We start from the raw sequence: 27,558 nt of genomic DNA, 5'->3' as shown, positions 1-27,558 counted from the left end.
CCTAGTGGACACTAACACCATGAAATTCAGCCCTTTAAAATGTTCCTGTATTGACCATTAGATCAGTAACACAGTATAGCAAAGACACCAGATGGAACTATCCCACTAATAAAGCGCGCCGTCCAAAGTATCCTACTGGTCTAGTGAAGGAAGGCACCTATCTCATTTCTTTAAGCTGGAGGTACACGAGTGAAAGACTCCTCCACTCCCCACAACTGACAGGTCGCCTTTCTGACTTTGTTTCTGTTATCGAAGAAATCTTGATTTCAAGGAGAGCAAAGGAGGAGAGGCAGAGCATCAGAAGCAAAGATCACTTCAATCACAGAAAAACTGAGCTAATTTGCAAATATGCATGAGAATTCTCTGTTGGATTTGTGGATATAACATTTTCCTGATGGATATGGACATTTTTGTAGAGAAGGAACTGCTATTTATGCGCAGAGGAAACCTTCAAAAAATGTTTTTCTTCCAAAAATAAAGTTTCAAAGAACATTCATGCTTATGCTCAAATCATGCCATGGCGTTGCCCTTCCCTATCTCAAACTTCCTCCAGCTCTCCCATTCCACAAGAACTTGAGCATTGCTGAAAAAAAGAGACATACTGTCAAAGCTTTCATCCTGCACTCATCAACACAGATGCAACAATCCCAAATTTCAAAGGGAGTAACAATTTATACTGCATGAGAAAAGGATGCTTATTGGTTGGCAAGTTGACTGATTGCCATGAACAATGTACCAGGGAGCTATTGGCCCCACCCTTCTGTTTAGATCAAAAAAGATGCAATGCCTGGACATGTGCATTTTGACCGCACAATTAAGACCTTGCATGTGAACACTGTCTAGCAAGTGTACATGAGCTACATTGCAAGCCTAACTGATAATCTTAAATTGGTTCTCAGTGTAATTTTTAACACACTCAGGATGGCTAGTGCTGTCAAAAGAGGGCATGACTTCTGCTGATGCTCTTTGCTGCCCTCTGTATGGATTCCTGCACTGACTGACTTCTTTTGGCAGCTGCATTGTAGTTGGATCTTTTTAAACCTAACAGGGCACGTGTGCAGTTTGCTGACTGATTAGTGTTGGATGCAGCAGTTCCATGCAGCTTGGAAGATTTGGGCCAACATTTTATGTGACTCCAAAATTGTGATGTTTCTTTTTTCAGCAATACTCAAGTTCTGTACTGCAATGAGACGGTTCCTACAAGAACCATGTGTTGCTTCAACTCTGGACTACTTTCATCTATCCAATCCACTTGCCCCACCTGACCACATGCCTTCAGCCATCTCTGACTGCAGATACAGAATTCTCCCCTTAAAATCTCTAAGACCCACTAGAAAACTTGGTTTTGAACAGGCTTTTTGCCACCCCTCTTATTCCCTGCACTGACTCAGTACATTAGACAAAAATTTCACAATGTGTAGCGCCTTGGGATGTTTTCTCTTGCAAAGGTGCAATATACATGCAAATGATCATTCTCTGTTGATAAAGTTGTAAGGTTGTAAGGTCAACTCATAAAATTCACATCATGATCTAACAACGGTGCAGTAACTACAAATGCAAACACAGGCACTGAAAACTGTTCACGTTTCACTCAGATTTCAAGATCAGTACAGAAAACAAAGGGTAAGAGTGGGGGAAAAAAAAAAGAGATAAATGAAAAGAAAATAAAAGGCTAACCAAAAAGAAAATGCAGGTCTTGGGTGAGATGGAGAGAGAAACGTACAGCCAGAAATATGTAAACATACCTTTAAATAGAACGAAAAGAGCACTTGTACAATAATTGGCTAACTGTACCAAATCATTAACTGTTGTTTGAGTCACCTTGTGTATAACATTGACAGGTAATGGTGATGAGAAACAGGGGTTATATCTGCATCAGTGACAGAAAGGTCAGGGTCATTCCCCTGAAGCAATTGCGCGGACGATGGGTCCCAAAGAAGAAATATTTCCTTCTGTTTGTACAATACTCTGATCTTTTTTGGCCACAATTAGATTTTTTTTTCTAAAAAGCTGAGTCAGTTGCACTCACTTAAGGTAAAACAATTTGACCTGTTAAGTTACACAATTGTAGATATTCAAATTGAAAGGTTGTTGAATTTAATTTAAAGCCAATTGCTTCGATGTTGCTCATACTACTGAGCGTCAAATATGGCTACTGTATGACAGCTGATCAGAACAACATCATTTTCATAAGCTGCAAAATGAAAGATTTGTCCATGATCGTGATAGCAGGTTCAAGCTGCTATGGCGAAATCTCAAATAACCTTCAGCTTCAAGGCAATTTTGACAAGTGCTTTTGTTACGCAAAATAAAAAGATGATGCACTGATTATTTTTGACCAAGATTCAGCAAAACAAATGTTGTGCAACTTCAACAGGCATTTCACAATTTATTATATATCTATGCCCAGAACGAAGAATTGTATAATCCCTTGAAAATCTCCCATTTTTTCTCACATCATAAAACACAATGATTCCTGTGGTTTCAGGTTGGAGAAAATAGGTCGAGGATACTGCAAAGCTTTCTAATTCAGTGAAGAAAACCACATGTCTGGAGGAGGCATAGTGTTATTCCAGAGTGTTGGAATAATCGCTGTATCATAACACTTTAAAATTACAGTGTTCCATCAAAAAACCATTACGATGATATTGCTAATATTTTAAAATGCTGACAGTGCCATCAAAAGTGACAATAGCGTTCCAGAAATAAGACAGAATACATAAAGAGCTGTGATAGATGATTTCTAACATTTCAATTCATTTTTCTTCATTTCATCCCAAGGCATAACAAGACAGAGATCACCCTAACAATATATGCACAGGTGTTTTAGCAGCAGCAGCTTTCTTGGACACCGACCTCGTATCATTTGCCTCCATCAACACCCAGCATCAAAGATACTTGTGCCAATTTCTGCATAAAATATACTTTAATTGCAAATGTTCACAATGGATGATGATTTAAATACTTTTTTTGAAGAAAGCACATAAATGAATCACAGATAGATGTACAAAGAGGTAAATAACCAACGTTCAAAATAGTCACCTGCGCTTTCAGTATGAATCATCTGTGCCCTGATTTGTGGCTCAAGAGCACTCAGGCATAAAATCACTTGCTAAGGACAAAAGAGCTAAAAATATCAAGTTGCACATTAACTGGGTCAAGAACCAAGACAAAAGAAATAGAAGTCTCAATTCCTATGGCAGCAAAATTATAAGAAGCTTCAGAAATTACAGTATTGGTTTGGGAGACTCAACAAATTGATTATTCATAAAATGCCAGGCATGCTTGACAAACATGACAAAAATACTGGTGGAATAAAAGGTACATAATTCTTTTTTCCAACAGGAAAATGGCTACACAGATAACAATATTATTCTTTATGTAAAAACTGCTGCCAAAATTGGGACAAAAACAAGCAAAGTGCTGTGTGATGCTCTGCATTCCTCCCATATTTTGGGCTTGGCACCACCTTTTTCCTTCAAATAGCCAACTAAGACCAATATTCAGTTCCTCTGTCACCAGTCATTTGCTGCTTTATTGCAAACATGCAAAATGGAACAGGTTTTCCCCCCTGAAATGTTCTCTTGCCTCCTTGTGAAGGCATTGTCTTTCAATGGGGCATTGTTCCACAAGTGCCTGCAGTCCTCTGACAGTAGCTCTTAGCAAATGGGTTTTCTTTGTGCCAAAACTGAGAGAGCAAGCGAACGGAGATAGACTTGGACTGGCAACACATCCTGAACCTGTCCAAAGTGGATGTTTGCAAACCCTCACATTCCAACATGAGCCACTCATCAACAAACAGCAATGGCCTTTAACAAAGAGCAGCACCTCTAATGTTAACCTGGTTGACACCAGCTGACATCCAACTGGTCTGTATGTGTCCCAATTGCAAATATCTCAGTCACCACCATGACAGAGCATCCATTCTCCTGAACTCTCTCAATCACAGAACTGTGGCTCAAGTCAAGCTTTTAAAAACTAAGTCAACTATTATTTTTCAGTGACAAAAATTGCTGAAACATGAGGTCTATATAATTGTGTTTGGGAACTGTTCAACTTTGGGTGCAATGAAAGAATGAAGGGCACCATGTGACCCATTCTGAATTCTACCCGACAACAAGCTTGGTGATTACAAGGGCCCAGATTGTTTTGCTGCAAAGGTGCAAGATGCTAACACCTGTACAAAATGACCAGAGCAGCTGTGCTGACAGTGGATGGACTGTTGGTTTTCGAAGTCTCACAATGCTAGGTTTTGCAAATGGTTATAGAAGTACAGCACAGCACAGGAACAGGCCCTTGAGCCCTCCAAGCCTGTACCGATCACAATGCCCTAATTAAACTAAAAAAGCTTCTGTCCTTACTCAGTCCGTATCTCTCGATTCCCTCCCTATTCATGTACTCATCCAGATGCCACCTGAATGCTGCTAATTCTGATTCCACCACCTCCTCTAGCAGTGCATTCCAGGCGCCCACAGCTGTGTGCGTGAAAAACTTAATCCCATACAACTCCCTTTTACTTCCCCCCTCTCATCTTGAGCCTGTGCCCCCTTGTAATTGACACTTCCACCCTTGGGAAAAGCTTCTGATATCCACCCTGTCTATGCCTCTCAATTGGTAGACGTCTGTCAGGTCTCCCCTCAGCCTCTTTCCAGTGAAAACAATCCTAGCTTATTCAACCACTTCTTACAGTCGACACTCTCAAGACCAGGCCATATCCTGGTGGACCTTCTTTGCATTCTCTCCAAAGCTCCCACGTCCTTCTGGCGGTGTGGTGACTAGAACTATATGCACAGTCCAAATGCGCCTAAGGTTTTATATACGGCAACATGATTTCCCAACTCTTGTACTCAATTAATCAAATCTTTCATTTACATTTGAGAACAAGAATATGATTAAACTATATCTTTAATTTCAAGAAGGAATAAAATGCAGAGTCTCCAGACTAGATAATTGGCTTTTCTATTTAGATACAAGGCCCATGTGATTCACATTGCCATAACATGGACTTTAAAGGGGAGGAGTCCTTGGAAAGACATTGTAGGATTGGATTGCAAGTTGTCCTAAAATATCACTGAACTTCACAAGTATGAGCGAGAGTGGGCACATCGAGAGATAGAAATAGCGAGTCTTTGTTTACCATACAGGAACTGAGCGGGAGCTCACATTCAGATTTAATAGACCATGATCACGAGAGTAAAAATGAAGCCGAAAGGTTCACAGATTTTTCACCCAGAGGGTGGTGGGTGCCTGGAACTTGCTGCTGGGGGAGGTAGTGAAAGCAGATTTGATAGAGATTTTTAAGGAGTGTCTTGACAAATACACGAATAGGATGGGAATGGAGGGATATGGTCCTTGGAAGAGGAGGGGGTTTTTGTTCAGTCGGGCAGCATGGCCAATGCAGGCTTGTAGAGCTGAAGGGCCTGTTCCTGTGCTGTAATTTTCCTTTTCTTATCGATTTGACTGGGGAGAGGAATCTTAAGTTCATCCCTGACCATGAAAGTCAGTTCACAGATTAGAAATTAGCCAGCTCGAAAAGGAAAAAAGCAGCTGAGAAGAGCTTTATATTGGTTCCTGGAGAATGAATTGTCCACTTAAGAAACGCAGTGAAGTATAATCATGGCATTGAGATTATCAGTTATTGTAAGTGTTACATGGTGGATCCCTTTTATAATTTAAGGCATATTTTGCTTACAGAAAGTGTTCAGTTAAAGTTAAGACGTGAAATCTTATTGCGAGATCATTTTAGTCATTCACTGGAAGTTTCAAAGTTCATTTTAGAAGTTTTTTTTATGGGGATTGCAATAAAATATAAAAAGGAACAGCAGCAGCATGAGAAGATACTGAACTAAAATAAATTCTAAAACATCTTTCTGACATAATTGCTGTCCATTCATAGGTCCTCCCATAATTTATTGTCCATTGCTGGTGAAGCAGAGCTCGGATGCCAGCAATTCCACCAAATTCTGCACAAGCTGTAAATAACATTCCTCACACTTTAATAAAATCAGTTGTTTACAGAGCTGAAATTTAAAACAACAATTAAAAAACAAATTGATTCTGAACATTCCTTGCAAGTGTTTCTTACTCTAGCTTTTCCCATTTCCCTCGCTGTCTCAAAGGAGGTGGAAGTTTAATCACTTCATCCAAGGGACCTTCGTACAAAAATGTGCACATCACCATGAGCTCGTTATTTAGTCCTTTGAAACTTCACAGCCAAGCGCTGTTATGTTTTCACAAGCACTCAAACATTGTGTCCGCAGGGATTACTGGACTGCAATCACCTCACTCTGCCGTTCACACTTCCTCCAGGCACATATTTTGTTTCTTGTCCCATTACGACTCATGTCAGCCTTCAATCACCATTTCATTTCTCCTGTTTTCCAGAGTCACAGGCTTTCTCCTTTTCTTTTTTTTTCCAGCCTCTCACCTGTCACTTGCTTAAAATCTGGTACATTTCCTAATTCTGATGCAATGTCACAGACCTAAAACGTCGACTCTGCTTCTATCTCCAGGCAGTCTTGGCCTGTGATTGTCCAGCTTTTGTTTTTAAATTTTAGACTGTCCACACCTTGTACTTTTGGATAAGTTCAGGAACCTCGAATGATTATTCCCTTTCATAGTGCAGGCTCTCCTGATTGAGACTGACCAACCCAAACCGTACAAAGAACCTAGCTTGAGTTATTTCTGGCCTGTGTAACTCAGCAGCCACCATCAACACACTATGATTCAATAATTCTGAGCATTCTCAAATGTCAAATGTTTGACAAAAGTGTTTGAATCAACTTGTCAACCAACGTATTTCAAGACTGAACAAAGTTGGTTAAATTAGAACGTCAGCACTTCTTTCTCATCAGCTCACATTTAAAAGTCCAACAACAGTGTTAATGCAAGCAGTTTTGCATGCACTGATAACAAGAAAGTGTAGTCCATCCAGAATAGAGATCTGGCTCAATTCAAGACAGTAAAAAGGGTGACAACACCAGGTTTTAATCCAACCGATTTATTTGATAGTAAACTCACAAGCTTTCGAGGGGACTCCCTCTTCGTCAGGTGAGAACTCTCCATTCACCTGACGAAGAGGGAGTCCCCTCGAAAGCTTGTGAGTTTACTATCAAATAAATCGGTTGGATTAAAACCTGGTGTTGTCAGACTTTTTACTGTGTTTACCCAAGTCCAACACCAGCACATCCACATCATCAATTCAAGACAGACATGAAAACATTCCATGGAGGTAGTCTTACTCCACTTTGCTTGAGACAGGGAGAACTCTGGATTTTATCCAACCTTCGCATTTGTGTGAAACACAAGTCTTGCATTGACTCTGCCATTACAGGGTTAAATTGTAAATGCACCATGAACCTATATCACTGTGCACAGATGACAAACAAAATATTGATTTCAAATTCGAATGTAGACTCTCAGTCAAAAGCAAGATTTTTCAGCTAAGTAGTTTGTGGGCATTAGGATTTCTGTTTTTTCAAATTTGCAAGTGAATGCAGTTTTTAACTGATCTAACTATTTTGGCAGTGGCGAGAACTGCAACTTGGTTTATGTTATGTACACTTAACATATAGTTGCCCCTTCACGGAAAAATAACTTGTCTCACGTCTGGTATAAATATTTCCTGTGCCACATCTGTAGGCATGTGGTAATGAAAGACCTATCATTAAGGACTTATTTCTTAAGTACATCAGCATTGACTGCAACATCAATTTTTTTATTCGTTCATGGGACATGGGTGCCATTGGCTGGGACAGCACTTCTTCCCCATCCCTAAGGAGCAATTAAGCTCCTCTGGCTCTGGAGCTACATGTCGGCCAGACGAGGTAATGATGGCAGATTTCCTTCTCTAAAGGACATGAGTGAACCAGATGGATTTTTACAACAATTGGCAATGATTTCATGATCATTAGGCTTTTTTAATTCCAGATTTTAAAAAAAAGTTCATTCAAATTTCACCATTTGGCATGGTGGGATTCAAACTCAGGTCCCCAAAGCATTACCCTGGCTCTCTAGATTACTAGTCCAGCAACAATACTGGACTGTCTCCTCAAACTCTAAATATTTGGTATTAACGTACACGTCATTGTGGATATTTTATGATCCTGGACCAGGCCCCAAAATGTCAGTATGTTCCAATTAGGGATCAATAATTTTTTGTCGAGGTAGATGAGGTTTGAGTTTCAAGACACTTGCTAAAGAATAAAGCCACAAGATTGCACGGATTTGAACAAGGATACAAGGTCAGAGAGATAAAACAATTTACAATATCTATTTCATATATTCATAGTTAGTATGAGGTGCTTATGACTTAACAGGCAAACCAGTTGAACGCAACAAACTTCACAACGGCAGATAGAACCAAGACAGATGCCACCAATTATTCAACAACCCACCCAGACCTCAGTAAAATGACAGTCAACCAATCTTGTAGAAACCGTATCTCTCAATTCCAGTCATCACCTTCAATGATCGTGCTTTGGAATTCTCTCTCAGCTTTGACACTGTCCAAGTTGGAGCAATGGTGGCACACCTCACAGGTTTTCAATCTAGTCTCCCAAGGCCCCTTCCCCCTGGATTCCTGAGTCTGCAGTCCAACACCAACTCAAGCACAATTTTAACTATTTTGCCATAGTGCCCAGAAAACTCTTGTTTCATAGCTACACCATTGCCTCACAGTGGGAGAGTCAGTGCAACAATTCACTGCACATAAATACTCAAGTTTACCCAGCATCACGCAGCAGGGAATCACCATCCTTCTGTGGTCCACGTCAATCACCGGGGCTTCTCCTGCACTGTAGCCAATTGCTTCTTTCTGCTCAAGTCTTCCAACTGCAGCTCCTTTTCTGCGTGGATGCTCTACTGCATTTTGGGATCTCTCCAAATCTCCTCCCTGGGACTCTTCTCTCCTAATGGCACCCTTTTTCTGGCTCACAAAAGGGGCTTTCACATCTTTCTCTCCTCAATGTGGGTACCCTTAGATCTTCAAAACACTGCTGTACTTGCGCAGTTCAGTCCTGACCCTTTCATGTGAGGCAACGCTCAAGGAATGCTGAGAGTTTCCAGCCTCCTGATAACTATTACAACTAAGAAGTTTCCAATCTCAACCACATCCTTCTGAAGAAGATCACTGTCCATGGATTCACCAGCCAGATGGGCTTTATTAAAAGAAAAGTGCAACATGATTTGGGGCTTGCACGCTGGGTAAATACCATATCAGATTTGTTTCAGGCCTCTGATACATTTTCCCATAGTTATTAATACAAACAAATAAACCTCCAATTCTTTGAACGTTACAGTAAAAGCAAAGTTTGCGCAGCAGAATAAATACTGTTGAGGCATTATGCCAAAATTTAAAAATAGATATATTACTGCTACAATAAAAACTGAACACCTCTGCCACAATCGCACAAGAATATTTTTAAAATCACATTTTTAGGAAGTATCAAAACGATCAGCTATTTGCACCAATAGAGGGATGCCCCCCGCACAAGTGAAAATAGGAGTTAGAATGCTTATAGTCATCCTGGATTCTGATCTGCAGCTGAAAAAAATAATTCAAGTTTGACCGACCTCACCCACTGTTTACTCAAAAAAGCAATTGGGCTTTGCAGTCTTACTGACATAGCTGCATCTTAGTAGCTGAATGATACGTTGTCCATTACACGGTACAACATTTCTGGTCTTACAAGCCAGCAAATCATTTAATTTGTCTTGAACAACGCTGCAGGAGATCTGTTCAACTTAGATATAAATTGAGATCATCTATGGTGAAAAAAAAAATCAATATTTCAGACATTACAGTTTGACTGAATACCAAAATAAAAGCACAAAAAAATCTTAAAAATATACAGAAAGAACAAAGGTGATAACAGAGAGCAGTAAAACAGCTGCCAAAATAGAAAACAATCTGCCTAAGAACTGTTATTACCCTCAATTGACTGTAGGATCTAGTTAGGCTCTGTCCCACAGAGTGTATCTGAGCACTGATGCTCCTCTAACCATGAGCAACAGCATAGGGAAAATCAACTTCACCTAAAGGCACACAAAAAAATTACTATCCCATAACTATTTGGAGCAGAAGATCATGGAGAAAAGGAGGGGAGCTCTGAATTTCTTTTGCAAAATGTTAGCACAGACACAATGGGTGAAATGGTTCTCTCTGTACTGTAAATACCAATGGTTCATGAGCGTGAAACTGTTGAGTAGAAGACAGACTCAGAAAACAAACTCAGGGGAATATCAGATAGAGGCCCATATGGTAGCTCATACTGCTTGGCTAATTGTAATCAAGATATTCATTCAATACAACGGCAGCAAAGATGAAAATTGTTTTCCATTATGGGTGTACTCTGGCACACCGAAATCAAGCCTGCGCTGCTCATGAGCCCAACTAGACCATTCATTTGTATCCCTCTATTCCCAGTCTGTTCATGTGGCTATCTGGATAAGTCTTAAACAATCTGTGTGTCCGCCTCAACCACCTTGCTTGGCAGTGCATTCCAGGCCCCCACCACCCTCTGTGTAAAATACGTCCCCCTGACATCTGTGTTAAACCTTGCCCTCCTCACCTTGAACTTGTGAACCTTTGTGTTCGTCACCTCCGACCTGGGAAAAAGCTTCCCACTGTTCACCCTATCTATGCCCTTCATAATTTTATACACCTCTATTAGGTCGTCCCTCATCCTCCGTCTTTCCAGGGAGAACAACGCCAGTTTACCCAATGTCTTCTCATAGCTAAGATCCTTCATACCAGGCAACATACTGATAAACCTTTTCTGTACTGTCTCCAAAGCCTCCACATCCTTCTGGTAGTGTGGTGACCAGAACTGAACGCAGTATTCCAAATGTGGCCTAACCAACGTTCTATATAGCTGCAATATCATATGCTAACTTTTATACTCTGTGCCCCGTCCAATAAAGGCAAGCATGTCATATGCCTTCTAAACCTGTGCTGCCACCTTTAAGGCATTTGAAGCAGAACTTAGCTGTCAAGAATTAGTTTGTTTAGCCATTGGCAAAGGCACGTCATAAGAAGTGGATTCATATACCCCAACTAAAACAGATTTGTTGCATGTTCATCACCTTTTGTACGTGGATGGAAACTGAACTGAACTGATAGACAATAGAGAAACTATGCAGTCTGAACAGGCAACAAAACATTGAGAGATCAATTTCACCACAATATCATACCCTATGCTTAACAATACTGGAATTCATTTCCCAATTGTATGTCCATCCTGCAAGTTTATTAATGTCTTCTAGTAATTTGTTGCAATCCTCCTCAGTATTATCTATTCCCTGCCCCACCTCACCAGACTAAAATGGTTGCCTTGGATACCAATGACTGAGCAAAAACGCCATACAACAGAATTCTGATACAGCATCTGAAAATGTTACACGGTGGAGAAAAGATGAACTGAGACCAATGCTCTAAACTAGTAAATAGCATCTGGCAGATATCAGTTTTCAGGAGAGAATGAATTCAATTAATGCCTGCCGTGTAGTAAAAGAGAATTTTTTTTCCCGTTTTCAGCCATTTATGGATAACAAACTCTGGCAAACCATTCATCTTTCATTGTAATCTGTGAATCAAAATGGCTTCAAACAAATTACCCTCCTCTAGCAAGGCAGGTGGCAAGTAGACCTGCCGTTTATCCATTACAAACAAAGAAGAAAAATTCCTCTTGTTCTGAGATGTATGTGTAGGTTGCAAGAATGCATCATAACAATCTGACAGTCTCATTCAAATACTCAAGCCTTAAAACTCAAGTGAGTGGGCAGCACAGGCTGTAAAACTGAATATTTTTGTTATAAGTGTTTTTGTCTACAGATTGTATGAGATTAAAGTGGCAACGTGTCAGCAAAAACATTAAATTATTTTCAGCAAAGAGTCTTTCCGTATCAATCTACAAGATGCTACTGTTCAGTATTTTTTAAATGGCATGAATGCTCTGTTTTCAACAAAAATTGATGGGATGATCACTGATTAGACAATTACAGAGGATACAATCACGATGTGATAAAATGCAAAGCATGTTTTATTCTTATGCTTAGAAGCTATGATTATTATTTCTGCTAGAATAAAAAGATGGTGTGCCACAGGTAGAGCTTAACATTAGCAAAGAGTAAGGTGCACATACTGATGTTTTACATAATTCACAAAGAGCAAGTCAACCAATACATAAATTTAAAGAAACTTCATATGAACGATAATGTTGGAATATCAGTTTTAAGTACTGCAAATGGGTACAGATATCTGATTCTCCATTCAAACCCAGTTTTTTTTAATCCCTAGATGCACTTAAGGTAGCAGTTTCAGAGCCAACCACATTGCTGTGAATCTGGAGTCACATGTGGGTCAGGCCAGGTCAGGGCAGCAATGGTTTCATGGTGATCATTAGAATTTTAATTCTAGATTTCAAATTTCCCTTTCTGCCATTGTGCGATTTGAACCTGGGACCCCATAACATTACCCTGGATCTCTGGAATATTAATCCAGTGACAATACCACCATGCCACTCCCTCCTTCTGCTCTGCTAATACTAGAAAAGTCAGTAAAACAGCAAATGATTGGAATGATGGCACAAATCCTGACATGAAAACTTCAGAATTCTATCAAAGTCACTGCAATCTGAAACATAATTTTTGCCAACAAGATGTCACGGTGGCAACAAGCTTTGTGATCCAATCACGACATTAGAGAGGGCTATTTTGTGATGTATTTAGTTAAGTGAAATGGCAAAAAACGGGTTTGGTATATTGAAAGTGAGCATATTTCTTCTAGGCTGGGCTCCACTCCAGGTGGGTGAATTTATAAGAATTTAACATGGCATACCATGAATTTATTCTCTCTTTCTTTGCAATAAGAGGAACGACCATCCAGAAATACTGTTTTTGCATTGTCTGCTGGACGGGCCAAGATGATTCTTAAATTTCAACATTCCTTGACATCACAGGTGAAATTGCAATCGTACATAGAAGGAAATGGCCTTGGTACCAGTTCATTTTAAAACACGGATATTGGATTTGGCCAAATCTGCAACACAATTTGCTATTTCCCCTGTGATTCTACAGCTTACAATTCTGGGAGTGTTCAATGCATCTGCAAATAACTTAAAACATTTTTATGATGATGTGTGGCTTGTTTGAAGTTTTCCAGTTTATGGGAATACTTAAAAATTTAGAAAAATGAAAAAGAGGCAGCCTTGAACTTCTCAACTGCACAATTGGGAAATTTTAAATTTCCAAAAACATACTCAAAATTAACATTACAGCTACTACAAGCAACAACTGAGAATTTTGAAGTACAATTGGAGTTTTCTGACTGTTGATTCTGTTGAATACGGAGATTGTAAATGCACTCCAGTGCATCAGGTGCTTTCAGACAATTTTGAGTAGTCCGTGAAAATCAGCTCTCTACTTGAATATTTGAACCTTATTAGGAATTGTTGAACTGGAGCACATTCTTGCTGAGTGAGGAGAACACGTGCATGAAGCAGCTGGATCTCTGCCTTACTTGATAGGAATTTGGGAAGTTAACAAGGTTAACAATTGAAGTTGTGATATAAACAACAAGGACAATCTAGACGCTGAGTCATCATCCGGACTTGAAACTTTGGCTCCATTCTCTCCCCACAGACCTGCTGAGGTTTTTCAGCATTTTCAGTTTTTGTTTCAGATTCCAACATCAGCAATATTTTGTCTTCAACAAGTAACAAGATTAGCAGGCATTTAGAGGAATAATAAAATGCGATTTACCCAGTAACAAGATTAGTAGGCATCTAGACAAACTGAGGTGCAAACTGCCATAACAGAAAAACTGTTTACTGGAAATCAGTGGGGGTTAAACAGATTTACGGTAACTTGTAAAGACAAGGAATTTGAGAGGTGCAGAAGTCGAATCCACAGAGCGGAATATCAAAGAAACTGAGCAATATAACAGCTAGCACTCACATTGAGGAAGGAGGCTGGTTTTCCATCCAATGAGGCTTCTTGCATCTAACATTAAGAGCTATGGTAAACTGATGATATCTGCCTCCAAAAGATGCAGTTTCATATCTCTGTTGAACCAGGAAAAGATGTTTTCCCAGACTTGCTCATCTAGAGCTGTATTGTGTGATAATTGTTAGCTAGATTTGTTGTCTTATAGAACCACTAATTGCATGTTGTTTGCAAAAAAAGGCGTGTCAGTGAGTTCAGGGAACATGGATATTTCGGGAACAAATAGTAATTTCAGTTATAACTGCATGTTCAGTTACTAATACACTTAAGTGTCATAGTATATATTAGTTTTTCATGTCGTGTTTTTCCTTTATTTAACAAATTCTCTATTTATTGTTTATATAACGGCTGAATTAGTTCCTCATTGGGTTGCGTACGGTTCCTCAAATGATTCCAAACAAACATATACCATTAAGGACCAATGTTTTAAGTTAGCCTTTGGGATTTTGAGACACTCGTGCATGTAACATTAGTGGAGTTCTTAATATACTCTAGTAAGGTACTTTCAACAGGGGGTGGGGAGGGGGAAAAGAGGGAGGGAGAGTTTGACTGAAGGAAGACTTGGAAATATAGAAAATAGGAGCAGGTGGTGGCCATTTGGCCCTTCGAGCTTGCTCTGCCATTCATTACGATCATCCAACTCAATAGCCTAATCTTGCTTTCTCCCCATAACTTTTGATCTCATTCCCATTATATAGTGCTGTATCCAGCTGCCTCTTGACTATATTCAAGAGGCATCAAATACTTCCTGTGGGAATGAATTCCACAGGCACACTCTTTGGTTGAAGAAATTTCTCCTCATCTCCGTCCGAAATGGTCTACCCCGAATCCTCAGACTGGTTCTGGACTCAATCACCATTGGGAACATCCTCCCTGCAACTACCCTGTCTAATCCTGTTAGAATTTTATAGTCTCTATGAGATCTCCTCCATTATTATCTGCATTAAAATTAATCTTGTACATGTCCCTCCTTTTTGCAACTAATGTCAAAACAATTCTCCTCGTCCCTTGTCTGGCTGTAATACTCACTTAAAGAGGGCAGACAAATGTCTCTTGGTCTTGAGTTAGACAAGGATAGTTCAGAGTGATCCACTCTGAGTTCTAACTCAGTTAGTTTCACCAACAAAATTTCTTCAAAAAAAAGGCAAGATCGTGAAATTATTGAATTATGCCCCATTGAATTATTAAGCACTCAACATTGTAGTTCACAGATTTGGTTCTTCCAAATTATGTCTGGAAAGGTCCATCAAACCTCACCATGGTGAAGTTCTCATGGTTGACGGTCTGCTAATACTGTTGGCATTGGTGCCAATCTACAGTAATGATTGAATCAGAAAATTAAATTTTCAAAAAGCACCTCATTCAAAATCATTCATTTCTGTGGTTTTTAAAATACTAAGAAAAACAGCAATCTCCATATTCTTTGCAAGAATTTCAGGCAATGTTTTTCAATTGAAAAATTGCTACATGTAGCATACCTGGTTTCTTATGGATCCCTGAAGATGGTCAGCACTGCTGCATCACAGTGCCAGGGACCTGCATTCGCTTCTCGGCTTGGGTCATGTTTGTGCGGAGACTGCACGTTCCGTGTCTGTGTAGGTTTCTTCCCAGAGTCTAAAGATGTGCTGGTTAAGTGCATTGGCCACACTAAATTCTCCGTCAGTGTACCTAAACAGACATTGGAGTGCGGCACTAGGGGATTTTCACAATAACTTCATTGCAGTATTAACGTAAGCCTACTTGTGACACTGATAAATAAATCTAAACTTATGGTACCAACTTTGTTCTTCTTACTATAACCAACTAATGTTAAAAGGCCAAGCTTCAACATATGCTCGTCATTCTATCAGCACTGAGAGCGAGGAACAAAGAGTGGAAAGGTGAATAGTACCTGTGTCAAGTGAACTTTCTAACTGGCAGGCAACAAAGGCAGTCATGAAGGATAAATCTCTCTGATCTTTTGAGTAACATAAAAGCAGGTGTTGAACTTGTGCAAGGTTTGAAATTGTCCAAATATATTTGCGTAACTTTCAGGCTGAATTTTAGAACCACACCAGAGCTAAGATAATGTACCTTACTTCAATTTTATTCCCCAAAGAGGATGGAAGAATGAAACTATCTGCATACAATTTTATAATGGTGAACCATAAGAAAATGTAAATCTCACACCAACAGTTTCAAAAATTGGGCCCTTCTGAGAAGAACACTGTCAGAGAATAATTTAGCAAAACAGTGTGCTGCAATGTTGCAATTTACTGTGAGTTTGTGTGAAAACTTACATAATATCATTGAGTAATTTAGATTCAAATCAAATGAAATAGAAGTTACCAGTAATATTGTGAGCAGATGGAGAATCAAAGTACCAGATAGGCTCAGATAACATGTTAAACTGTTGGATTCCCCTAATCAGAGAGGGAATCCTATGCCGAGGTTGAATCTGCATGTTTTATTATATATTACTATCGAGCAAATACATGGACCTGCATTGTCCAGCATTTCACTTCTTGCAAAAGGCAGTCATACTTTTTGTTAATTTTATTTGTGATTATTGTACCTTTAACCTTCCAGGGAATTGAATCATTATTGTGAAGATGCTCATTATTATGCACGATCTCAATAATTTGAAAACAGGAAACAAAGCATAGGGGATGTACCACAAGGGTTTCACTATCATTCATTAACTTATTAAAATATTGCAGTTGAATCAGGTATATTAATGGCACCAGTTGATGAAACATGTCAAATAAAACAAGTTTTTAACCATTATTGTCAAAGAAAAATAAACCACTGTAAAAATCATAACTACAAAATGAATTTAACACACCATTGCAACCCAAAGTCATTGTATTACAAATGCAAAATTGTTACCAGTTGAGGAAAGCAAAGCGAGAAGTTGTTCTTTTGCATAATATGAAGTTCTAATTCAGAAATGCATTTGTTGGTGGCAAATTCCACAAAGTTACCCTCCTGTTAAGCTCTTCCATCTCCTTCCGCCCAAAATAAAAATATTGGTTTATAAACTTGAAAACTGATACTGCTTTTATAGGAACTTGGATCATTTCACTCGGCACAGAAACAAGAATTAAAAGAGTGCTGTTTCAATATCATTTGTTGCAGAAGTTACAGGTACTGGACTGCCCAATGCATAGATATATGTTACTGTGTACTGAAGTACCATTCACTATCTAGCAATGTCAGTGATCCAATCAAAAAAAACACAGTAGAGAGAGAGTACATGACAAGACTGTCATTTTACCAATAAAACCACAACCTGAAGATTCAAAAAGTGACTAATTCATGCGAACCATAGGTTTTTGATTTTTTTCTACTGCACATCAATACAACATACAGCCACATTTTACGAGGCATTTTAAAGATAGACAATGTTATTACTTCATTCTGTACCGATTTAACAGGGCAGCAGGGTGCTGTAAGCCCCATGGTACTTATTTACTGTGATACACCCACTGGCAGCTGGCAAGTTCACCGTGGATCTGGCTGACTGAAATGCACATTGCAAAGTATTGGAAACTGCCGGTCAAGATGGAGTATATTTTTGCTTTCAGTAATAGTAACACTGCAGATGATGCTACAGAGAAGACAAAAATTGGAGCAGAATAAATACCAGGGTGAGATAACATTCCTCCTTACTGAAGCACTGGCAACACGCAACTTCAAGAATGGAAATTCTCCTATTTCGTAAAAGTGTCTATTTTATCAATATGACTCAAGCTACAGGTGTTGAGTGTTAAAATGAATAAGGAGTGAAAATAGGGGTGATTACAAGAAAATCACTCTCACTTTGGTTTCACAGCGTGTTAAGCCACAACCAGCATATATAATTTAACATCTTGTCTGCAATCTCCAGAAAACTTAGTCAAACATCTTTTTCAAACGAGCAAATGCAGGTTTTTGACAACTTTGGCTGTCCTGCTTGCATGTCAAATGTCAGAGAGCCTGAAATTTAAAATGGAAGGGAAATGATAATATGGAAAGAAGAAACTGTTACTTCAGGATAATTTGGAAACATTTTTGAAAATCCATCCTGGGAAATGTGTAGTCTCTTTAAAGTCCTACAATAAAAAAGCCACATGGACATACTGAATTGATTTCTCAAGGTCCAGTCTAAGCTCAATCCTGCATCCTCACTAACCTGAGGAGATTAAATTGATTTATCGATGCACAGCATTGAAGTTCATGGAAACTTTAAAGGTTAGAATGTGCTCATCTGTCCCATTTCCTTTCAAAAACCAAACTGAGTTATACAACTTCTGCTTTATATACTTAAAGTAAAAATGAATTAGTCTGATTCGTAAGACATTCTTCCAAGACCTCTGAAAGGGCAGCATAAATCAGTACTGATAATTCAGCCTTTTATATCCTCTGTGCTAAACATGTCTGCTTAATTTAACAATACATTTATGAAGAATATTTTGTACACTAGGAGCCACTTAATTGTGAAGATACAATGCTCTGAGTATTTTAATTGGTTTCCCCACATTTCAGATCCATTAATTTTAATGTCATTTTACCGATTAAGACATAGAAGCTCTTACTGCTCTTGATGGACAGATGGAAGAAACATACTTTACCACCAGAACGAATTAGAGACAAGATGGGCTGAAATGACTGCCTTACACACAAGATATTTCACAAAGTTGGGCGTGTAACCTTGAGAGATCAGGTTTCTTGCAAGACCAGTGGTTTTGATACTATTCAATCCACAGTTCTCAAGATATACAACTCTGAACTGAGCCTTTTCTTAAACACAGAAAAAGGACTTGCCCATTCAGTCCCTCAAGGTTGTTCCACCACCATTCCACAAGATCACTGCTGGTCTGTTTACACTGATTTTGTAACCCTTCATACCACTGCCTAACACAAATCTTAATTAGCAACATAGAAACTAGGAGTAGACCATTTGGCCCTTCGTTGTACTCCCTCTATAGCAAGGACATCCTTCTTCAGATAAAGGACCCCCAAACCTGCACACAATATGCCAGATGTGACCTCATCAATGCCCTGTACAAGTGCAGCAAAACATCCCTATCCCTATACTCAAATCCTCTTGCTATGAATATACCATTTGCCCTCTTTACTGCCTGCTGACCTGTGCGCTTACTTTCAGTGACCGATGCACGAGAACTCCAAGGTCTCGTTGAGTATCCATTTCTCTACATTTACACCCATTCAAGTAATGTCTTCCTGTTATTGCTCCCAAAGTGGATAACCTCACATTCAACTGCATCTGCCATGCAGATACCTACACATTGACACCGAAGCATCTTTGCATCCTCTGCAGTTCACCCTCCAACCCAACTTTGTATCATCTGCAAATCTGCAGAAAATACATTCAGTTTCCTCTTCCAAATCATTAATATATAATGTGAACAGTTGGGGTCTGTACAGAACCTTGCAGAACCCCACTAGTCACTGACTACTAATCAGAAAAAGATCAATTTATGCCCACTCCTGGCTTCCTATCCATCTCAAGACAATACCTGCAATGCCACTTACTTTAACTTTACATAGTATTCGGTTATGTGAGACCTTGTCGAACGCCTTCTGAAAGCCTAAATAAACCACACCCACCGGTTCTGCTCAGTTAACTCGATGAGTTACATCCTCAAATAATTCCAACAAATTCATCAAGCATGATTTCCCTTTTTGTAAATCCATGCTGACTGTCTGATTATACCACTGCCTACCAAACGACAAGTTATGAAATCCTTGATAAAGATTTAGCAACTTCCCGAGTACCAACGTTAAGCTCACTGGTCTATAGGTCCCTGTTTTCCCTCTAGCTCCCTTTTTTGAATAGCGGGCTATTAGATATCCTCCAATCTGTAGGAACTACTCCAAAGTCTAAAGACTTCTGGAAAATCACCACCAATGGATCTACAATTTCCAGGTCCACTTCCTTAAGTACTCTAGTATGAAGATTATTAGGATTTGGGGATTTATCCACCTTCAATTTCCCCAAAACCATTTCTCTACTAATGCTGATTTCCTTCAGCTCCTCACGTAACCATGCTTCTCTCAGCATTTCTGGTACATTATTCATGTCTTCCTTTGTGAAGACTGAAGCAAAGTACAAATTTAATTCCTCAGCCATGTCTTTATTCCAGTATGAATTCTTCCATTTCTGACTGTAAGGGGCCTACATTTGTTTTTGTCAACTTTTCTCTCTTTACTATCTATAAACATGTTTACAGTCAGTTTTTATGTTCCTTGTGAGCTTACTTTCATACTCTTATTTTCCCCTGCTTAATCGATTCCTTTGTCCTTTTTTGCCTTAGTTTAAATTGCTCCCAATCCTCATGCTTATTGCTTTTTATTGCCAATTTGTACGCTTCTTCCTTGAATCTGATATTCTCTCTAATTTGGCCACAATTCCCTTACCACTCCTGCAACAAAACAGAAATAAACAACTTCATTTCATCTATTTGTTCTTTAAATGTCTGCCATTGCCTGTCCACTGTCTTTCCTTTCAGTAATGTTTCCCAGTGCATCATGGCCAATTCATGCCTCATATCATAATAATTACTTTATTGAGATTCAGGACCCTGGTGTCAGAATCAACTACATCATTATCCACCTTGACAAAGAATTCTACAATATCATGGTCACTTGTCCCCAAGGATTCTCTCATAATTAAACTGCCAACTAATCCTTTGTCATTGCACAACACAAGATGGCCTGCTCCCTTGTTGATTCCTCAACATATTGCTCCAGAAAACCATCCCAAATGCATTCCAGAAATTCCTCCTCTTTGGTACAGTGACTAATTTCACTCTCTCAATCTATATGCAGATTAAAGTTGCCCATAATCAGATATTCCTTTAATATATGCATTTGATTTCCTGTCTTGTGCTTTTCCGACATTACCACTACAATTTGGTGGTCTGTATTACCATCTCCACCACTGTTTTTTTGCCCCTTGCTGCTTCTTAACTGGATGCATACAGATTCCACATCAAATACGCTAATATCTTTCCTCAATATTGTATTAATATCATCTTTAATCAACAATGCAACTCCACCACCTTTTCCTTGATGTCTGTCCTTCCTAGACACTGAACAGCGCTCAATGTTTAGTTCCCATCCTCTCTCACCTTGGATCCATTATGCCAACTATATCATAACACTTTACATCTATCTGTGCAACTAATTCACCCATTTTGTTTCGAATGCTCTGAGCATTCAAACCTCAAGGTGGACACTTGTAACATTTCTTTTCCCTTTCCGGCTATTTATTTACTCTCTCCTTATCTGACTGTGGCCCTTGATTTGTCTATCACTTTGCTTATTCTCCTTACTGTCTTTTCTTCTTGTTCTTAATTCTCTCTGCTCTGAATCCTTGCAAAGGTTCATCCTCCTGACATATTAGCTTAAATCCTCCCCAACTACTCTAGCAAGTACCGCCCTCAAGGCTACGAGTCCTGATCCTGCCCAGCCGTAACTCATCCAGTTTGTACAGGTCCCACCTCCCCCAGAACAGGTCCCAATGCCCTAGGAATCTGAAACTCTCCCCCTCACACCATCTTTTCAGCCATGTATTCATTCTATGTATTCTGCTACTTCTACTCTGACTGGCACATGGCACAGGTGGTAATTGTGAGATCACTACCTTTGAGATCCTACTTTTCAGCTTGCTTCCTAGCTCCCTATATTCTGTTTTTCAGACCCCTTCTCTTCTTTTACCCACGTCATTTGTAGCAACAACTATAGTTCTGAAATTTTCAACTGTCCTTGCTTTTTCAGGGAGCATTCCAACATGCTTTATATGAAGACAAACTTTCCAGCATCACCCCTGAACAGCCAAGCTCCAAATTTAATTTTCTGGGCTTCCCACCACAGTGAATTATATTCCTCCATCTGGCCAATCACATCCTTTTAATCATCTTGAATACCTGAATTAGGTCACCCCTGAATCTTCGACATTCAAGAGAATACACGACTAATCTATACAACCTGTTCTCGTAAGTTATCCCATAACTCTCAAGTTAACCATCATCGGCCTAACTGACAGTAACCATGGATAAAAGCAAGTGATTGCAGATTCTGGAATCTGAAACCAAAAGGAAAATACTGGAAAATCTCAGCAGGATGTAGGAGAAAGGATCGAGAGCTTCAAGTTTTTAGGTGTCCAGATCACCAACAACCTGTCCTGTCCCCCCCACAACGCCCCTACTTTCTCAGAAGACTAAGGAAATTTGGCATGTCAGCTATGACTCTCACAAACTTATACAGATGCACCATAGAAAGCATTGTTCCTGGTTGTATCACAGCTTGGGATGGCTCCTGTGCTGTCCAAGATCACTAGGAACTACAAAAGATCATGAATGTAGCTCAATCTATCAGCAAACCAGCCTCCCATCCACTGACTGTCCACACGTCTCGCTGCCTTGGCAAAGCAGCCAGCATAATTAAGGACCCCATGCACCCTAGGCAAACTGTCTTCCACTATTTTCTTTCAGGAAAAAGATACAAAAGTCTGACGTCAAGTACTAATCGACTCAAGAATAGCTTCTTCCCTGCTGTTGTCAGATTTTTGAATGGACTTACCTTGCATGAAGTTGATCTTTGTCTACACCCTAGACTGTAACTCAACATTCTGCACTCTTTTGTTTCCTTCTCTACGGACGATATGCTTTGTCTGGATAGCGTGCAAGAAACAATACTTTTCACTTTATGTTAATACGTGTGACAAAATAAGTCAAATCCTGGCTTGGGTCAGTGTGTGTGGAGTTTGCACATTCCCCTTGTGTCTGTGTGGATTTCCTCCAGGTGCTCCAGATTCTTCCCACAGTCCAAAGATGTGCGGGTTAGGTTGATTAGCCGTGCTAAAATTGCCTTTTAGTGTCCTGAGATGAGTAGATTAGAGGGATTAGCAGGTAAATGTGTCGGGATATGGGGACAAGGCCTGGGTGGGACTGTGATCGGTGTAGACTCGATGGGCCAAATGACCTCTTTCTGCACTGTAGGGTTTCTGTGATTTTAAATCAGTTCTGGCAGCATCGGTAAGGAGAGAAGAGCAGACGTTTTGAGTCCAGATGACCCTTTGTCAAAGCTAAAAGGCGTAGAAAAGGGTCATCTGGACTCGAAACGTCAGCTCTTTTCTCTCCTTACAGATGCTACCAGACCTGCTGAGATTTTCTGACAATACCACGTTGGCTTATTAGAATGGTCACTCTACTGGCGATCAACAACTTCTATGTCATCTTAGCTGTAGCAAAACTTCGAAGGCAGAGTGAGGGAAGAGGAGTTTGAACATTGAGCAGGAATTTGGAGAAGAGTTGGGCTCTGAGGTAGTTTTCATTGCAGGGCAGAAAGATAAAGCAACTGGAGGTGCTTTGACATACACTAATGTTGCAGCAAAAGGACTGGGATTCAAGCTCAGAACAGACCACAATGAATCGAGATGTGGATACACAGAAGAGTTTGCAGAATCCACGGTTCTGCCTCAGAGGAATTTACGATGAAGGAATGGAATCTGAAACCACTATGTTATGATACTATAAGTGAGTAGCAGTTGAAGGGAGAAATGATTGAGTTGCAATATACCATCAGTTGTGGGGAGCAGAACTTGTGAATTTTTATTGAATGGTTGTCAGGAGGTCAGCAAGCAGAAATGTTAGGCAAATCAAGCTGGAAGATGATAAATGCATTGATGTAAATCAATGATGTTGGGGGTGATGGAGGAGTGAAGGTGAAAACAGCCAGACTTGCTTGCACAATGAAGACGTGCAGGTTTACCCAAAGGAGGATAGACTGGAAATATGATATAGAATTTTGGATGAGACATAAACAGGGTGGCTTTGGCTTGATCTCTGATTATTTAAACTCTTTCTCATTCACAACTAACAGTGAAAAGCATTGGAATTCCATTTGCAAACATTTTGGTTAATCTCCATCATTGTCTTCGAGGCCTTCAGAGTGTTTGACAGGGCTTGGTATCATTCATGTAAGGAAATCACTAACGCACAAATACATTCGCACGAGGATAACCCAACAGTTGTACATCACAGGGCATCCACCAGCCTCTTCTCCCACCCTTGAGGTTCAAGAAATTCTTTGCAACTCTAGTCCTTGTTCAAACCAATGATCATATCCAATCATCATTCAACTGTGTCCACTATTTCGCTGACACGTCATTCAGAAATTTCCTTCAGATCATACTCACAACCTCCGATACCTTCCAAAGGCATGACTCAATCACAATATATTGATATCCTTGCCCTCTAATGGAGTAACAATTTTCAGTTCAATCGTGTTCCTTCACCCCTCAAATGTAACCAGAAACCTTTAATTCTTGTTTTACACTCTAAATCTCTTTCCCTCTTGTTGCTCAGAGTCTGTATTTACACATGCACACAGTCCATTTTGCAGAAACTTGACCAACAGATTGCAGGTGATTTGCATCTGTATAATGCAATGATGAGCATAATGGATGGTTGTTTGGACAGATCATTGGCTCAGACTTAACAGGAAGACTGGTTTACAGAAATGCAGCTACAGAATACCTATTGGTTGAACTGGATAAGGTGGCCGGGTTCCAGGTGACGGTGGTGGTCCTGGAGGAGGTGACTGTGGCTTTTCAGCAGGTGGAGAAGCATCTCGCATACGACTGATGACACTATCAGAGAGCTGTTTGGAGAAAATGGCAAAACTCTGTTCAGATCAAATTGCTAATTTTGTGAACCCAAATTAGCCGAAATATCTTTCAAGTTAAAGCAAAATTGATAAAACGTTTTATGCCTTTTCAGCAGAGTCACATTTTCTCATAAAACTTTTTAGCTGTACACGACAGTCGAGTTCCCAGAGATTTACTTCATCTTTGGGTCGTTGAATAATTTCAGCTGCAGAAATCTCATTTCATACCACACACATGATCTGTGAGGTGTGGAGATATTTTTCACATCTCCACACTTGAGGTTCCTTAATATAAAATTTTACAGCAAATTTATGTTTTCAACATGTGATAAATATCTCCACTTGCAAGGCTGGCTTTATCGCTTTTGAATTTTCCAGTTAGCTTCTCTTGCAGAGATACACTATGTCATATTTCACTGATAGCTCCATGATATTCTGTTACTCATGCTAACTTGCTGTGGAAGCTTATCCCCCAATAGATATAAAGTGCAAACTTTCAAGAGAGGCAACTCAAAATTAACTTACAGAAATTCCAAAGGGGGATGCATACACTTTCATTGGTCTGCTTGTAAAGTTGAGCAGATAAATCATAGTACAACCAAAATTCTTTTCAGTTCGACAGAACAGAAATTAATTCAAAATCTCTTCATGACTTATGCTAATAATCAGGATTTGAAAGTTAGTTTTTCAAGAAGGTGATTTTTTAAAACTATGAATTGAAAGTAATGTTTTCAAAGCGAAGTTAAATTTAAAAATCTTATCTAAAGAATGACTGACTTACTAATTACATTAAGCTAATTATTTCACATCAGCATGCAACTTGCAGAGGCTGGTGCAGATTGCATTTAAATTTCATGCACATGACAAGTTGCTTTGAAATTGTTTACTCGAGTCCAACTTGCAGTAATATGTGATGCCTTCAACTTGGTTTTTAAGGAGACCTGAGAAAGGGACTGGAAGTTAGAGAGAATTCCACAGTATGGGACCAAACTGAAGGCATAATTGCCAACATCAGGCAAAGTGGATTTCCAAATTTGAATTATAGCTTATAAAATCAAGAAAAAAAACTAATGTTGAGAATGCATCATACGTATATGTGTAGGTCATTAGTTTACAACCTGGCCGCATAGACAGGAGGAGGACCCCCAAAGCCATGACAATGATATGCTCAACTTTGCAGCATATTTTCTTTAGCTACATCAAACTCTGCAGATGAGATCAAACAGAAACTGAAAATCAACCCTTAAATGTATTTTTCAGGCTTGATGAACAAGAAACTCCTCTAACATAATATACAAATTCTTTAACGCACATTGTCCTTTTATCATTGACTTATAATAATCAATTTTTAAAAAATTCACCGATAAAATCTTTATTTGAATGTGAATATCATGTGTGTTGGAAGGACTGCACACCAGAAAACTCAACACCTACAATTTATTAGCATAAAGATTCATATTTTTAAAACAAATTAAAAACTAACCTATATTTTTCATCATAAGAATATTCATGCAGCAGGTTTCCTTATAGTTGGAAGGAACATACATTACAGTTCCTCATATGAGTGATGGTTATGTATACGAGACGGTTAGAAAAATTTTAAATGTGTCTTTTGACCATCAGCACATTGAACTTGGGAAGAAAAGGGAGCTTTTCTGTTTAGGATTACATTCTTGGGACAAATAGGAGGAACCCTGAATTACTTAACCAGGGCTGGAATTCTCCAGTTCGCACGCCATGTTATTATTGCCAGCAAGAATCAAAATCAGTTTGCATCTTGCTAAACTGGCGAACATACGGCAACAATAAGGGCAGTAGTAGTTAGCACTGCTGCCTCTCAGTGCCAGAGGCCCCAGGTTCAATTCCTGGCTTGGGTCATTGTCTGTGTGAAATTTGTATGTTCTTCCCATGTCGATGTGGGTTTCCTCCAGATGATGCTGCTCTTCTGTATCATTGCAAAGCAACCCTAAAAGGAAGCGTGCATAAAACGCTGGATGAGGAAGGGACTGGGGTCAGCTGTTATGTCTTCTGCAATTCGATAATCCATTGGCAAGCACTGCAAAGATTGACAGGTGAAAAAAGGCCAGTTAAGCAATAGTTGGAGAGTGATAACCACTTGTGGAACCGTGCCACAGAAAGCAAACAATATTTTCAAGAGGCAGAGGAAATTAATTAAAAATTGTCATGTATTCAATTACATACCATTGTAAAAATTTAATACATTTTTAAAAATTCAAAAAAAAGATTTGGAATCATATTTTGCCTTTCACAACCTCAGTTGCCCAAAGCATTTTACAGCCAATAAACTACTGTCAAGAAGTATGGGTAAAATAAAAGTTTAAAGAATTGAATAAAAGGGAATTGATGAGGGTCCAGCTATTCTGAAATGCAGATTAGCACTAGGGAAGAGATATTTACTTAAGTGAAGTGGAGAACAATAGAGTGCAGAATTGTACGTGTTAAAACAATCGTAGGTGAAAGTAAGTGGAGAAACGTCACATTTGCATGCTAAAAACAAAACTTTTAAGACGAGCTCTTTGGATACGACAGGCCAAAAGGGACAAACAAGATATCAGTGGCAGGGTGAGTTCTGGACAGGAGAGAAGCACAGCTGACGAGCAACTAAGTTCACAGCCACACCCAGCTGGAAACCGCAGCTCTCCCAAAAGCAGGCTTCCAGGCTGAGAAGCTGCTGTTTTGAAAAACCCAAAGATTTGAACCTGAAAAAAGGCTTCCAACCATAAAGATATGAACCATAGTGGTAACTATCTGCTGGAATTGGATCAAAAAGTTAAATATGGGATGCTGTTTTGGGCATTCTTGGAATTTAACAATGTAACTAGATGTGGAACAGGGTTAATGCAAGAATGCTGTGTGTGGGTGTGTAGCCATTACTGT

The 27,558-nt window shown here is 39.4% G+C and overlaps 1 protein-coding gene across 1 annotated transcript in view; it reads right to left on the bottom strand.

Moving 5' to 3' along the window:
* Window positions 1-27,558, bottom strand: part of chchd3a (coiled-coil-helix-coiled-coil-helix domain containing 3a) — a 303,356-nt gene that overhangs the window by 269,064 nt on the left and 6,734 nt on the right. The window contains exon 2 of the mRNA XM_080207651.1: window positions 24,531-24,654. Within this exon, the coding sequence (XP_080063777.1) occupies window positions 24,531-24,654 (124 nt within the window). The remainder of the gene's footprint in view (window positions 1-24,530; window positions 24,655-27,558) is intronic.

This window comes from Carcharhinus amblyrhynchos, chromosome 19 (assembly GCF_965287045.1).
Source record: "Carcharhinus amblyrhynchos chromosome 19, sCarAmb.v2.hapA, whole genome shotgun sequence".
In the NCBI taxonomy this organism is placed as follows: domain Eukaryota; kingdom Metazoa; phylum Chordata; class Chondrichthyes; order Carcharhiniformes; family Carcharhinidae; genus Carcharhinus; species Carcharhinus amblyrhynchos.
This window is presented reverse-complemented; position numbering and strand designations above follow the sequence as displayed.